The sequence below is a fragment of the Chelonia mydas genome, chromosome 17 (genome assembly GCF_015237465.2).
Source record: "Chelonia mydas isolate rCheMyd1 chromosome 17, rCheMyd1.pri.v2, whole genome shotgun sequence".
Lineage (NCBI taxonomy): Eukaryota > Metazoa > Chordata > Testudines > Cheloniidae > Chelonia > Chelonia mydas.
In genome coordinates, this window is record NC_051257.2 from 16,019,485 (window position 1) to 16,033,472 (window position 13,988).

At 39.4% G+C, this 13,988-nt stretch overlaps 1 protein-coding gene across 9 annotated transcripts in view; it reads right to left on the reverse strand.

Moving 5' to 3' along the window:
- The window catches only part of GTF2I (general transcription factor IIi), a 75,773-nt gene that overhangs the window by 26,831 nt on the left and 34,954 nt on the right, over positions 1-13,988 (reverse strand). For 3 of the 9 annotated variants that reach the window (XR_006286228.1, XM_037880109.2, XM_037880108.2), the window contains exons 10-14: positions 11,649-11,708; positions 10,740-10,796; positions 7,754-7,816; positions 5,681-5,782; positions 635-700 (exon numbers count right to left, since the gene is read on the reverse strand). Coding sequence is in view for 6 of the 9 variants with exons in the window: in XM_037880109.2 (XP_037736037.1) it covers positions 635-700; positions 5,681-5,782; positions 7,754-7,816; positions 10,740-10,796; positions 11,649-11,708 (348 nt within the window). In the remaining 3 variants the exon portion in view is untranslated. The remainder of the gene's footprint in view (positions 1-634; positions 701-5,680; positions 5,783-7,753; positions 7,817-10,739; positions 10,797-11,648; positions 11,709-13,988) is intronic. The other 6 variants (XR_006286229.1, XM_043530829.1, XM_043530830.1 and 3 more) reach the window with 3 other exon arrangements.

A 13,988-nucleotide genomic window follows, 5' to 3' on the forward strand; every position in this document is an offset into this window, starting at 1 on the left:
GGGTACCAGAAAAAAATACCAATTTCAAAGAACGTAATAGCCTTTTCCCCTCTCTCAACAAATGCAGTTGGTCGTCTCTCTTGTACAGACACAGAAATGACTGTGACTGCAACACATGACAATCAGCCTCACAGTCAGACACATGCGCTCCCTTCGCCTTTTAGGGATCACATGATTGTTGCTTCATTTTAAAAACAATCTGTCATCCACAACAGCAAAGCAGCAAATAATTACCTTAGGAAGGGCCTTCCAAGTAACAGATCTAAATATTACTTTATGTAAGGATTTGATTTGTTGCTCGTAAGATTAATAAAAGTAAGAGTCAAGGTCACAACTTTCAAATGGGGATGCCTAAGATTAGAGTTTATTGGAGATCAGGATGCTCTGCATGATTGAAGAATAAAGTTACTTAATTAGGTGCCTAACCTTAGGCACCCAATTTTGAAAATCCTGGCCCAAGTGTTCATTAAGAGCTATTTTCTCCAGCTTTAAGTCTTGTATGATATTAAACCCTTCAGTGCTGTCAGTCCTGGCATGTTCCAGAGCCAAAAACAGGATGCATGCCAAAAAGTTGAGACTTCCGCTGTCAAAGGGCTAGAGGCAATTGTTTGGAAAGGAGTTTGTTAACACATACCATATTTTCTTTCAAATAATTCTTCAACCTGCTTTCTCAAGTCTGTAATTCGGGCATTCCATTTCTCTGTAAGGAAAAAAGAAGGACATGTTAGACTACAAATGAGAGCAAGCCTTTACAAAGAGTGTTTTGCTACTGAATTCTGGAATAAACAGTATGCCTTTAGAGCTCACACGCACACAGATTCATGTGGGGGTGTGATACACACACTATATCTCAATATATATAGGGGATCTGGTACACACTCTACATCTCAATATACATGTATTTCAAAGAAATAGGATAGAATAAAATGTTTAAGATTACCTCCAAAACTCGTGCAGATGTTAAACCAAGTTTAAAAAAATTAAAGGACAAAAATGGGCTAAAATTAGTCCAAAAATGGTTTTTCTTCGACGTTTCAGTCAGCAGCTCACACCACCATCAGGGGTAAAGTCAATTTTCAGCAGCTATTGACAGTTATTTAAATCCAGAGCATGAGAAGCTTAATTAGGAAAGCTTGATAAAGCTTACACCGAGTACATGAAGCTGTTTTGGCGCAAATCTGTAAAACTACATGGGTCAGGAGGCATCATGCCATCCTCTTCATTAATCCAGTATTTGCCAAAGTCCTGATGTTGGCTGGATTTGCAAGTCATCCATACAATTCCTATTTCTGAAAGAAGATGCAGACTGCAAGACATAGACATTATCCAAATCCAGTTGTGTGTTGTACGGATAAACTGGATTTAACAGCAGTATTTTTAAACAGTTTAAGTTCTGTGATAGAAATTGCATCTTGTTTTCATATCATTTCAATACCTTTAGGACTGGCTTTTTGAAGATGGTACCAGCTGCTGGCTGGCTTTTAGAGACTAAATAAGCAAGCATTTTTGTTGCCTATTTGCAGAGTAGACTTTTCTGACCTCTCCAGTTACAAGCCCAAAGTCAGACTGATATGTTTAGCCGTTACACCTCCTTTTGCTGAAAATCATTCTCTCATGTAAGATGAGATACAGGGTTCAGCTTCAAGTCTATACCAAAATCGGTTTTAAATATTAAATCTCCTATCGGCAAATGAATACAGCTTCAGAGTCCATTTTTAAAGGTTATAATTGATTTTTATATGCAATTTCTTGGATGTTAAAGATAAGCGTGAAATACACAGTGTAGGTAAGAATAAGGCCTTGTCCACATGGCAAATTTTTTTGGAATAACTGATTTTTTCAGGATAAACGCCCTTGCGGCCACACAAAAACTTTTTTCAAATTATCTGGTATCTCATCCCGCACTAATCAATCTGCTTTGGATTTAGCAATTCACAGGGGAATCTCTGCTGGGGGCTCCCCACTCTAAGCACTAGACCTGGTGGGACCCACATGGACTGTTTTGGGAGGGTGGCCTTGGAAATACCCAAGAGACCATCAAAGGCACCGAAGCAACCCTGGACTTCATCCAGGAGATTCTCCCAGACAGCCAAGATCTCTCTGGCATGCCAAACCCTGAGCCAGAGACCCAGGAACAAGAGAAACCCAGGCAGAAAGCCAGCCTGAAACTGCTGTGTAGGGAAGAACTACTAGTAAGTATTAGGTACTGTAACACAATACAACTATATAAGGAGATTTCTTAAACAACTGTGTTCCAGGTGCTGGCTGGATGCTGCCATTTTGCGTGGAGTCTCTGCCTCTCCCCAACCTTCCTTTAGTGTGCTCAAAATGGCATCTTCCCTTTAAGCCCTAAAGGGTTTATTTCCCTGAAGTATCAAATTCCACAACCACTGGCCAAACTAACAACTCATTGTCCCATCCCCCTTCCTGTGTGATTCTCCCTCTGTTGCCGACCACCCTCCAAGATGGTGGTATTGCAGGGGTTAAAAGAAAAACCAGACACATTTCAAAGCACATGTTTATTGCAACGGCAGATACAGTAGGAGAAAAAGCCACAGAAAAAGTATTTTGGCTCACAGTTTAATCAGTGCCCCAAAGCTTTCAGCTATCTTTACATTTTATCACGTAAATTGCCAAAATTAGGCTAGAGACATTTCAAAACGAATAGGGATTATAAAGCATTCATGGTTAATTTTAATCAGACCTTCAGTATTAACCACCCCTTGGTTTCAAACCAATTACTGCAGAAGTCTACTTATTTTGTAGTGCTCCTGATCTGCATGAGTTATAAAAACAGAATTTAAAGCAAAGATAGCCCTCTGTTTGGCATGCACGTTGCAAACCAATGCAGCCTTTTTGGGGCTGCCAAGATAGGTGGCATTTCCCTTCCTCTCCTGGACCAGCGTAGGGTGTGGGGGCACCATCCTAGGAAACAATAGCGCTGCATAGCTCCCTGGTTTGCCCACTGACTTTGAACAGTCATCCTCTACCTATTGGGAACACACATAAGGGTAACAAGCTCCAGTGTAAGGTTGCCTATAGACACACACATGTAATTACTAACCTGTCCCCCACTCATTCTCCATTATCCACCAATCTCGCAGCCAGCACTGATACAGAAGTCCTATAGGAAGGGGAAGTAAAGTGGAAAATGTCCACGCACACCCCAGACTGGGAAGAGCAGATGGCAATGGCATTCCAAAAAATGAGAAAATATCAACTTACTGTTGTCATGGAGACCACTATCTACTTGCACTTTTTCTCTGTCCTCCCTACCACATGAAATGCCACCGCCCTGAGCATCTGAAAAGTCTCTGTGTGAAGCAAAAGATGACGTGGGAGAATACGTTCAGACTTTGCCAAATACATCTCTGCTAAGATGCATTTATCACGAGAAAATCAGTTGAGAAATCTCCTTCCCTCCGCCCGCCATAAAAACATCACTTCCTAATAAAATGTTCTCTCTCTCACGCACACCCACCTACCATTCATTTGGTCACAGTATATTCATTTTCTACCCATTGCACTCTGGTTTCAAAGTAGGAGCACGTTTCCCTTGACACTGTTTCCCCGACAAGTTGTGGCACCTTAGAAGCACCGTCTCTGGCTACTCACAACATTGAGAAAAATCTCTCCACCTCCACCACCCAGCCATCAATGAGGACTTCTCCCTTGCTCTCACAGATGCTGGGCAAAACACAGCAAGCACCTATCTCACAGGGCAGATATGGCTCACAAGCATCCAGTCTTGTTAGGATATAAGATAATTCCACTTTCCCTTCCATCTTTCAAAAGCACATTCCGCTGTCATACTGTAGCTACTCAGGGTATAGCTAAACAGCATCCTTCTCCTGTCCATGCGTCCAGTAAAAGGCTTCGGAAGCCCAGGAAGCAGAGGATAAACTGGGTTTCTCAGAATGACAGGGGGAATCGCAACACCATTAATGTCCATAGTGGTCCTGGGAGCAAAAGTTCCTTTTTTCATTGGAGGAGTGAACAGGGCTGAGTTTCTACAGTTCCTGGCAATTTTGACCTTGCAAGACTACCCTGTATTAATATCGGTGAACCTTCCATAGTGATCAGCCAGGCTTTGCAGCACACCACAGACAAATACCCTTTTCTGATGAAGTCTGAGGGGCAAAGAATTGATACGTGAGTCCCAATACAATGTGGGAACACCATTTGCGCAAATCCATCAATAACCTCCCGTGCACTGCCAAGCTTTATGACAAGGCCCAAGAGCACCTTGTCAATAGCAGTGCATGCTTCCACGAGAACAATCCAGACAGTTGATCTGCCAACACCAAAGTAGTTAGCTACTGACTGGTAGAAATTAGAGACGGTGAACTTCCAAAGGGCTTTGGCTGTACACTTCTCAATATGAAGGGGAACCCCCCTGTTGGTGTTCCACCACTGCAACTCCAGGGGGAGGCTTTGCAGATGTCTAGAAAAGTAGCTTTTGTCATTCCAAAGTTCTGCTGCCAGTGCTGGTCATGCCAGTTCTGCATCATTATCATGTCCTGCCCATAAGCGCTAGTTTGCTGAGTGCAAAAGTGGCGCTCCATTGAGTGGAGCTGCTCCGGGAAAGTGTCCTGCAGAAGTAACAGCTTTATTTCAAACTCCTCCTCTACCCACGTGGCTGTGGCTGTCTCGCCACCCATCCAAAGCCATGAACACGAACAGAGAGGTGCAGCAGCTCCTTCACATTCATGACACGATCATGGTGCTTGGCATGTTTTCTCCACGCTGTCTGACAGCAGTTTGAAAATGGTACTTGCCTCACAAAACACAGATGAGCCATGGAAATTGTTTAGTCTGAGCCCAAAGTCTAGTATGTTCTGGTAGGCATCCCACAATGTGCTATGAGAAAAATCCCAGAGTGCATACAGCCTAATGGCAGAACACTAGATTGAACACTAGAACTCACTGTGGTATCTGCCCAGAATACTGTGTGGCTAATTCAAAAAAATCACAGTGCTCTGTGGACACAACGATCCAAAATGGAAGTAGCTTAAGCCAGAATAAACAAAGCATGTGGATGCACTCTTTCACTACAGTTACTCTGTATGTGTTATAACAGAAAAAACAATGTTAAAAAAAAACCAAAAAAACCACTTTCCCATGGAGACAAGGCCTAAGCCAGGCTACTCACCATGAAGGAGTCTCCCTTCTTTTCCCAAGCATGGCTCCCCTTGGCACACCTTTGTTGTGTAACTTGAAGTGTGGAGAGAAACTAACTAGGATTGGCTCCTGGCCTAGGACTCCAATTATCCATTAAGCTAAAGTGAAAGTGACCGGCCTCACTCTTTTCTCAGATTTTCTCTCAAGAGGTCAGATGAGAAAATGGCTAAACTGATTTCTACTTCGTTTTATCCTATTTCTAATGTTTATATTGTTACGGTTTCCTCCTCTCTACCACAATGGCTTCCAAATGGTTTATAAAAGCTACAACTTTGATTAGTCCAAATTCTGGTTAGAGGATCACTTTACAGGTGAACAAAAACAGGTGGTTTATAACTGCTTGCACTGTAGCAATATATCTACAAAGAAATATGGGTGTTAACTGAATGCCTCTATTTATCTCTTCAAAAGTCCCACAACCTGATGTTATCTAGAGTCATCAAGAAGGAAAGTTTTTTAGGAAGCAAATGATAAAGAGAAACTTGAATTTGAATCTTACCAAAATTGAATTCTCTCACTTTTCTTCTCCCAGCATTAGCAGCCTCATTTGCTGACTCAGTGTTCTTCGGTCTCTTGTTGGGTGGTAAGTAGTCCTCATCATCTTAAAAATCAACATGAGACACATCACTGATGGTTTTATCCAGACACGTACTTTACAGCGTTGACACGGTTTTGGAGTCTCAGAATTCTAATGGAAGTATCAATCAGTGCCTTATTAAGGGCCCAAATCTGCAACCTTAGTCATGTGAGTAATCCTAGATTTAAAGAGAGTATCTGCCTGTGTTAAAACTACTTAGGAGAGTAAGAGTGCCAGGATGTAGCAAAGTTTAGTTTAAGCAACATTTATTTCACATTTTGCTGGGGAAGATGTTAAACACAACAAGAACTAAGTGGCGTTCTGAACATATGCTTAGTCACAAAAAGTCATCATGGGACAGCAAAAATAAACATTTACTAAATGTTTATCTGATTAACTAAAAAATCTATCCACTAAAGCTATGCCTACCCTGCATAGGATATACTGGCATAGCCCCATAATGTAGCTGCAGCTTACACTGCCCAAAGAAGCTTTTTCTGTCAGTGTAGGAACACCATCTCCCCAAATGACGTTAGCTATGTTAATGGAAAGACTTTTCTGTCGACATAGCTGCATCTACACTAGGAGTTTGTCAGCAGAGTTATGTTAGTCAGGGATGTGTTTTTTCACACCCTGGCCAATGTAGCCATGCCAATATAACTTTTCAGTGTACATCAGGCCTAAGTCTTGAAATGCACTATCTAAATGTAGGGCCTACACAGGACTAAAGCATGAAAGTAAGCTCTACAGCCTCTTATGGTACATTTGTCCCTGCAGAGCTGAAGAGCTCCACAGAAATAGAGCTTCAAACCAGTACAACCCTGTGAGACAGGAATAAGTTTCATTTAACAAGAGCTCAAAATATCAGGGGTTGTTCTGAAGTTTTTAATTCCAGTAGTTTCATGGGTATAGTTGCAGCAAGCAGGAAATAAGACCCTTTGACTCTCTCATTTCTGTGCTATAAGGCTCCCTTCTCCAGAGCCTAGTTATGCTCCTGAGGCCAAATTCACCTAACGGACAGAAAATGCGGTTAAGGAAAGCAATTGATGAAGGCCTCAGGTCTTTCTGCTCTGATGAAAGAGGTTTAGCACACCAATAAACAAATCCAGAACTATGCCAGAAGTTTGACTTTTTTTCTTCATGTTGTTATAAAAAAAATCCTTTCATCTTTGTAATATTTACAATCCTAGATAAGAGAACTCGATAATTAGAAAAAGAAAACTGAAGCCTGTCTCATGCTTGAGACAGCATTTTCCCCAGGATATCTTGAGTGTATTCCATTTGGAAAGCACAGTGTATATTTTAATTTGTAGCCACTCGTTGTCTCTCTTTGGCTCTATGATAGGAGCCAACTTTTCAGTGTGTTTTTACTTGTATGGCAGAGGACTTCCAACCAGTCTTCTAGTACAAAAAAACCCCAACATTTAATTGCTTTAGTGACACTACAGTACTTTCACTGCAGCTACATCACTGTACACACTTATTACAAATCAGAGGCCAAAACAGCTGTTATCTTGCCAATAGATTTTTAATCAGCATCAGACAATTAGTTTAAAGCTTCAGTTACAGTACTTGTACATGCAACTCACGAGTCCTTTCCACAAGCTTGTCTCAACTAGGAATTTGTACGTGTCTAAAATGTGTTAATAAAATGCCTTTTCTTTTTTTAAGAATGAATATGTTCTTCAGAGTCTTATATTTTACCTTACAATTACAGTAATGAATATTTTGTACTATTAATGCTAGAAAAAAACAACAAGATTTAATCACAATGTTTTTGGTATGTTGTGTTTTTACTCAACTTCTTGGAGTAAGTGTGCTTAAGTGGTAGTTCTCATTTCAGACTCTGGTCAATGCTGACTGGTGATCAAATTTATTCTACTCTAGGTAGTGGGTGAAAGAAAACATCATGCATACTCAGCCAGACAGTTGTGAAAGGCTTTTGTTACCAAGAGAACCCAAAAAGATTGGAAAGCAGGAGTTGGAAAAACTAACCTTCAATGGTGACCTCAACTTCAGGGTCCTCACTTGTCTCAGAAGGGGCATGCTGAGAAGAATCTGAGAACAAAAACAGATCACAAAAGAACTTCAGAATGGCATATGCACTATAAAGTACTTTTACCCAAGTGTTCAGCAATTTAGCATTCACACTGCCACTTGTCACAGAAGCCTAATGGCATATTAATATGTTTGTTGCACACTGTGAATTAAAAAAAACCCAAGAACAGAGACACTTTACCACAAGCCTTTAAGCATTTCTAGACAAAGGTAAGGAGGTAAGGATTATATTTGCTAAATTTCATATGCAGCAGTGTAGGAAATTTCTTATTCTTGGCTTAATAGGATTCATATAATCATAAATAATTCCTCATTGTCATGAAGGATTACTTAAAAATGTAAACAAAGGCTTTGTGCCCTAATAGATTATATATTTTCTGCCGCCATTCATGGCAGACTTCCTCTGGTTGTGCTAAAATAATTTTCATTACAGATTACAATGTTAACAGTGCAAAATGATGGAGATGGGGGTCAAACTGACTTCAGTGGGGCAACATGCATCAGTATAGTGAACAGGATTTGCCTTAACAGTATAGAGTGGGGAAAAACATATACACTGGATAAAAAAATTTTTAAAAAGGAAGCTGATTCTTGTTTGAAACTGTTAAGATTTATGCAAATTCTCTAGTTAAAAGGCACTGTGGTTGTATACCTGGATGAACACTGTCTTTGAGATCTCTAAGCTAGAAGCATAGTAAATTGTTTTGTTCGGTGGTCAGTAGGGAGCACTCTCCCTTCATCATTGCTTTTCACTTTATATCATAGTCATCAGCAACAGCTACTGTAACACATTAAATAGAGCACATTTCACCTATGTCAAATCTATCACCTGGTTCAGAAAAACTGTATTACACTCGTTCCGTTTAATTCACGAGTAACACAGGTAACTGGTAAACTCAAAGCACAAAGAGGATTATGATGTCCTGGTCCTTTAGCCACAGAAGATCAGACAAGCAGTCCATCTAGTCCAGTATCCAGTGTCTGACATCCTTTAGAGGAACATGCACGAAGTCACATAGTGGACAGTTACGAAATAGTATGCCCAGAAGAGTACCGTAATTTCTTCTTAAACCGTATCAGTGGTTGGCTTATTCCCTGAAGCAAGTCTTATCTAACTTGTAGATATTACCAGTATAAAAGAGATAACTCTTTTTGACCTCTAAGCACCTCTTGACCTCAATGATACCTGGAACTTATTGCCACAAAGTTGTTACATTGTGTGTGTATATAATTTTTTTTTTAAATCATCTTTTCTATTTTAAATAGGTTACCATTCAGTTTCACTCACTGCCTCCCTCTACTTGTTTTCAAGGGTAAATTTACCTCTCATATACCAGGCATTTTTTGATATGGCATTAATTTTTTTGTCTCCTCAATATACTAATTAGTCCCAACCTTTTCAATCTCTCTTCATACAAACATCTCTCTAGCTCTGTAATGATTTTCGGCACCCCCCTAGATGTTTTCAGTATTTGCTGTATCATCTTTTCCAAAACAGTAGGACAACTCAATACAATATTCTAGATGAAGGCATACTATCTTTTATATAACACTAGAATATTTTCACTACTATTTTGTCTACCATTCTTTATATATCTTAACATGTTTATTTTACCCACGCTGCACATTTAAAGCAGGATAATGATGCGGCAAGTTCTTTCGGAGTGGTTTCAATCAATTTAAAGCTCAGTAATACATAGTTTAAATTATTCCTTCTGATGTGCAATTGCTATTGTGTTGTCCATTCACTAAACCTTGTCTGCCCTTAGTTTCCTTAATAACTTCTCATAAGGAACTTTGTCAAAGGCTTTTCGAAAATTTAATCATCAACTGATTCTTCTCCCTTAGGCACTAATTTGTGGGCACATAAACAATTTTAGTAGATTACAGACGCAGGATTTTCCTTCATATAAACCATCCTAGCTTGTCCATATCATGTGTCAATCTAGCCATTTCTTTTACTCCTTTTAAATCACAAAAAAAATGTCCTAGCAGTAAAGTAAGGCTTAATTGCTTGTAATTTTCTGAATTGCCCCAGCATCTTTTTTTAAACATACTAACTTAACTTGAAGCATGAATAGGTTTTGAGTTCTTAGCAAAAAAGCGTGCAACTTTCAATTCAATAGTTCTCATTTAACAAAAGACAAAACAGATTTAAGAACGACATGGAAATAGAGCTCAGGTTTAAACAAGTAGAGGCCTAAATCAGGCACTCTTAGTGGAGGGTCTGTGGTTGTGGAGTTCAGTACTGCCAAAGATAAGGCTGAGCCTCCGTCTTATCCCTTTCAGGTTGCCCTGTAACACTCATTTCTTTCTTCTAGTTCTCTCTTAACAATTAAGTGTCAAAGTGGTCATGATACTTGCTTGGGGAAGCAATGCACCCAGATTATTTCCTCCCAGGCACATGGTTTTATTAATGCAGATCGGAAGAGCAGAGAACTTTATTCTTTTTTGAGGGACCTAATGCACTTCTAAATTTACGCAATGCCATCTACACACTATGTGATAGGCACCTTTGAAAGTCAAATAATAAGGACTGTAACAGTGAGTACTGTTGCCATCATAACTTGCCCACAAAACCCATGAGTTTATGATTTGGGATGGAATAAAACTGGTTGGAGGATCATATTTCTGAATTCATGTAATAGCTTTTAGATATTATGGTGATGGGCACCTGACAAATGCAATTAATAATTTAAAAGAATGATCACTCCCATCACAATAAGTCATTCACGGTGGGGGGGGGGGGGGGGGAGAAGAAACAACAAAACCAGCCATCCATTCACAAGGAGAATGGTTGAGGAGATAACGTACAGTTTCAATGTACTGAAGTTTCATTGTTTTCAAATATTTATTTAAAAAATGAAATTTTCTTTTCAATGCTGTTAATTCATGTTTATGAAAAAAGTTTCATATCTCTAACCTTCTACCGGTATTTCCACATCTGTTCCTTCACTGCAATCGGAACCCTGGTGGCTTCCTTAGATAAATATAAAGTAAAATATACCATAATAAAAATACAGAGTAACCTGTGCTAACATTAAATATTCAAAATAAGTATTTTAATAAGGCAAGTTCAAAACTATAAATATCTAAAATCCACATGAACTGAAAAAATGCATCTCAATTTCTGAATCTGAAAAATTCATTAAAGCAAAAGCAGTCTGACCTTTATACAGAAGTGTCTTTCTTGAGGTGCAAATTAGTTTTTTCTAATGTTTGTAAATGGGCATAATATACACACACACACCCCAAACTGCTGATTTTGTGGGAGTGGGGAGTTTAGGCAACACAATTTCACCAGATGTTCAAATTCTGCGAAAAACATCTTCCCTAACCAACCACAAACACTTTTCCCATTAAACTGCTTCCCCCCCATGCTTTCTTCTCCACTCCAACGTCCTAACCCATAATACTTTTAAAAAGAATCAAGTTTGAAATGTGGCATGCAAAGAGGGTTATTAAAACGTTTATTAATAGCATAATTTTACACACCAAACTGCAATGGAAACAAGGCTTAAATTTTCAAGAATTGCTAGTAATTTTTGATGCCTCAGAATTTGTCTTAAAAGGGCCCGATGTTAAGAGAGTAGATTTAGAAGGCAGAGCACCTCTGAAAAAGACAGGGTCCCCTTTTATTGTATTTTAAATTCGGCACCCAAAAATTCTAGCACACAAAAACACTTGTCCCTTTTGAAAATTTAGATGTGAGATCTTACTTGTCTCATACCAAACATAGAACTCCAGCATCTTGAGAATCAGCACTCAGACATCCAAATACTAACACTGCTGCAAGAAAATGTTGCTGAGCGAAACAGAATTGAAAAAATACCTGTGTACTTCTTTGCAAGAGCAATTTTTTCATCAATTTCTGAAGTTTCTGAAGGGCCTGCTTTGGAGACACAAATGTAAGTCTTTAAAAATCTTTTTCACAGTAAAATTCACTTTTTCAGCCACTGAATTCATGTGTTAAACCAGCTCCTTTTATTAAGTATACCATATGAAGTACATTTGGTTTCCATAGTTTAAAAAACTATCACAACAACATTATGATTGGGAAACAGTCAATTCAATGAGTTTATGAAAGGCTATACTCAGAAGAGAAAAATCTCTTGGAATTATATTAAAACAATTACGATTACTAACTGGTATCTTTTAGTGGTTTGGGATAGTTTCACCTAACGTCACTGGGCAAACTATATTTTCAAAAAGGTTCAAAATTACCACAAGGAAGTGATGGATTGGTGGGTGTGTGATTTTTACACTCTATCATCTCTTAGAATCAAGACACTTTCTGATTACACAAGTATGTAGCTCTTGCCTGGAAATAGGCGAGGACTTCACCAATTTACATAGGTATTGAAAAGACAATACTGCTGCTACCACTTCACATGCATAAGAACCGCTGGCTACAACAGATTTGGCTAGAGGCAGTGAAACTACTCAAGCATTAATAAGAATTCATTTGGAGATTAAGTAATGACCAAGTAAAACAGAAAAAAGGCAGTGTCCAGTCCCAGGTTTCTTAAATCTATGTGACATAATTGCTATCAGTGACTCATTTGTCAATTACTACTATTCTGGTATTACATGCAAACTGATGGGGTCCCAACCCAGCTCCAAATAAGAGCTACATATGCATTACAGAGTAAAAGTCATTCCCCTTCCGGAGTCTGGTTTATTACCAAAATGATAATTTCAGAATAACTCTATATGAACTCAAACCCAATCCTCTTTCTAGGATTCCTTTCCTCAAGACCTGTCTTGTCACAGGCCCGGATCCCTGTGCCAGAGGGATACTCCCACTTCATTTATATTATATTCATGGTGAAATCTTATGAGCCATTCCTGGCCTAAAGATGCAGCAACAACTGACCTGTAGATCCCTCCTGGATTCCCACACCTGCTAACAAGGTGGGACATTTAGTGCATATCTACACTTACCAGGGATTGACGGTGTGCCAATCGATCCACCAGGAGTCGATTTAGCGGGTCTAGTAAGTACCCGTTAAACCGACCGCAGATCGATCTCCCTTCAACTCCAGAACTCCACCGGAATGAGAAGCATAAGGTAAGTCGATGGGAGAGTTTCTCCCCATTGACCCAGTGCGGTGTAGACACCGCCAAAGATCGACCTAAGCTACGTAGACTATTTTGGAGTTGCATAACTTAGATCAACTAAGCCCCATAGGGTAGACCTGCCCTAAGAGAGAAGAGAAGTCACAAAAGTAACAGGACACAACATGGGTGAAGTAATATCTTTTATTGGATCAACTTCTGTTGGTGAGAGAGAAAAGCTTTCAAGCCACACAAAGCTCTTCTTCAGGTCTGGGAAAGGTATTTTGAGTGTTTCAGTTAAATGCAAGGTGGAACAGATTGTTTAGCATAAGTAGTTAGCACATATTGTAAAAAGAAAAGGAGGACTTGTGGCACCTTAGAGACTAACAAATGTAATTCATCATAAGCTTTCGTGAGCTACAGCTCACTTCATTGGATACATTCAGAGGAAAATACAGTGGGGAGATTTATATACACAGAGAACATGAAACAATGGGTGTTACTGTACACACTGTAATGAGAGGTTTCAGAGTAGCAGCCATGTTAGTCTGTATTCGCAAAAAGAAAAGGAGTACTTTTAGAGACTAACAAATTTCTCTAAGGTGCCACAAGTACTCCTTTTCTTTTTACTGTAATGAGAGCGATAAGGTAAGGTGAGCTATTACCAGCAGGAGAGAGGAGGAGGAGGAACAACCTTTTGTAGTGATAATTAAGGTGGGCCATTTCTAGCAGTGGACAAGAACGTCTGTGGAACAGCGGGGGGTGGGAGGAATAAATATGGGGAAATAGTTTTACTTTGTGCAATGACCCATCCACTCCCAGTCTTTATTCAAGCCTAAGTTAATTGTATCCAGTTTGCAAATTAATTCCAATTCAGCAGTCTCTCACTGGAGTCTGTTTTTGAAGTTTTTTTGTTGAAGAATTGCCACTTTTAGGTCTGTAATCGAGTGACCAAAGAGATTGAAGTGTTCTCCGACTGGTTTTTGAATGTTATAATTCTTGACATCTGATTTGTGTCCATTTATTCTTTTACGTAGAGACTGTCCAGTTTGGCCAATGTACATGGCAGAGGGGCATTGCTGGCACATGATGGTATATATCACATTGGTAGATG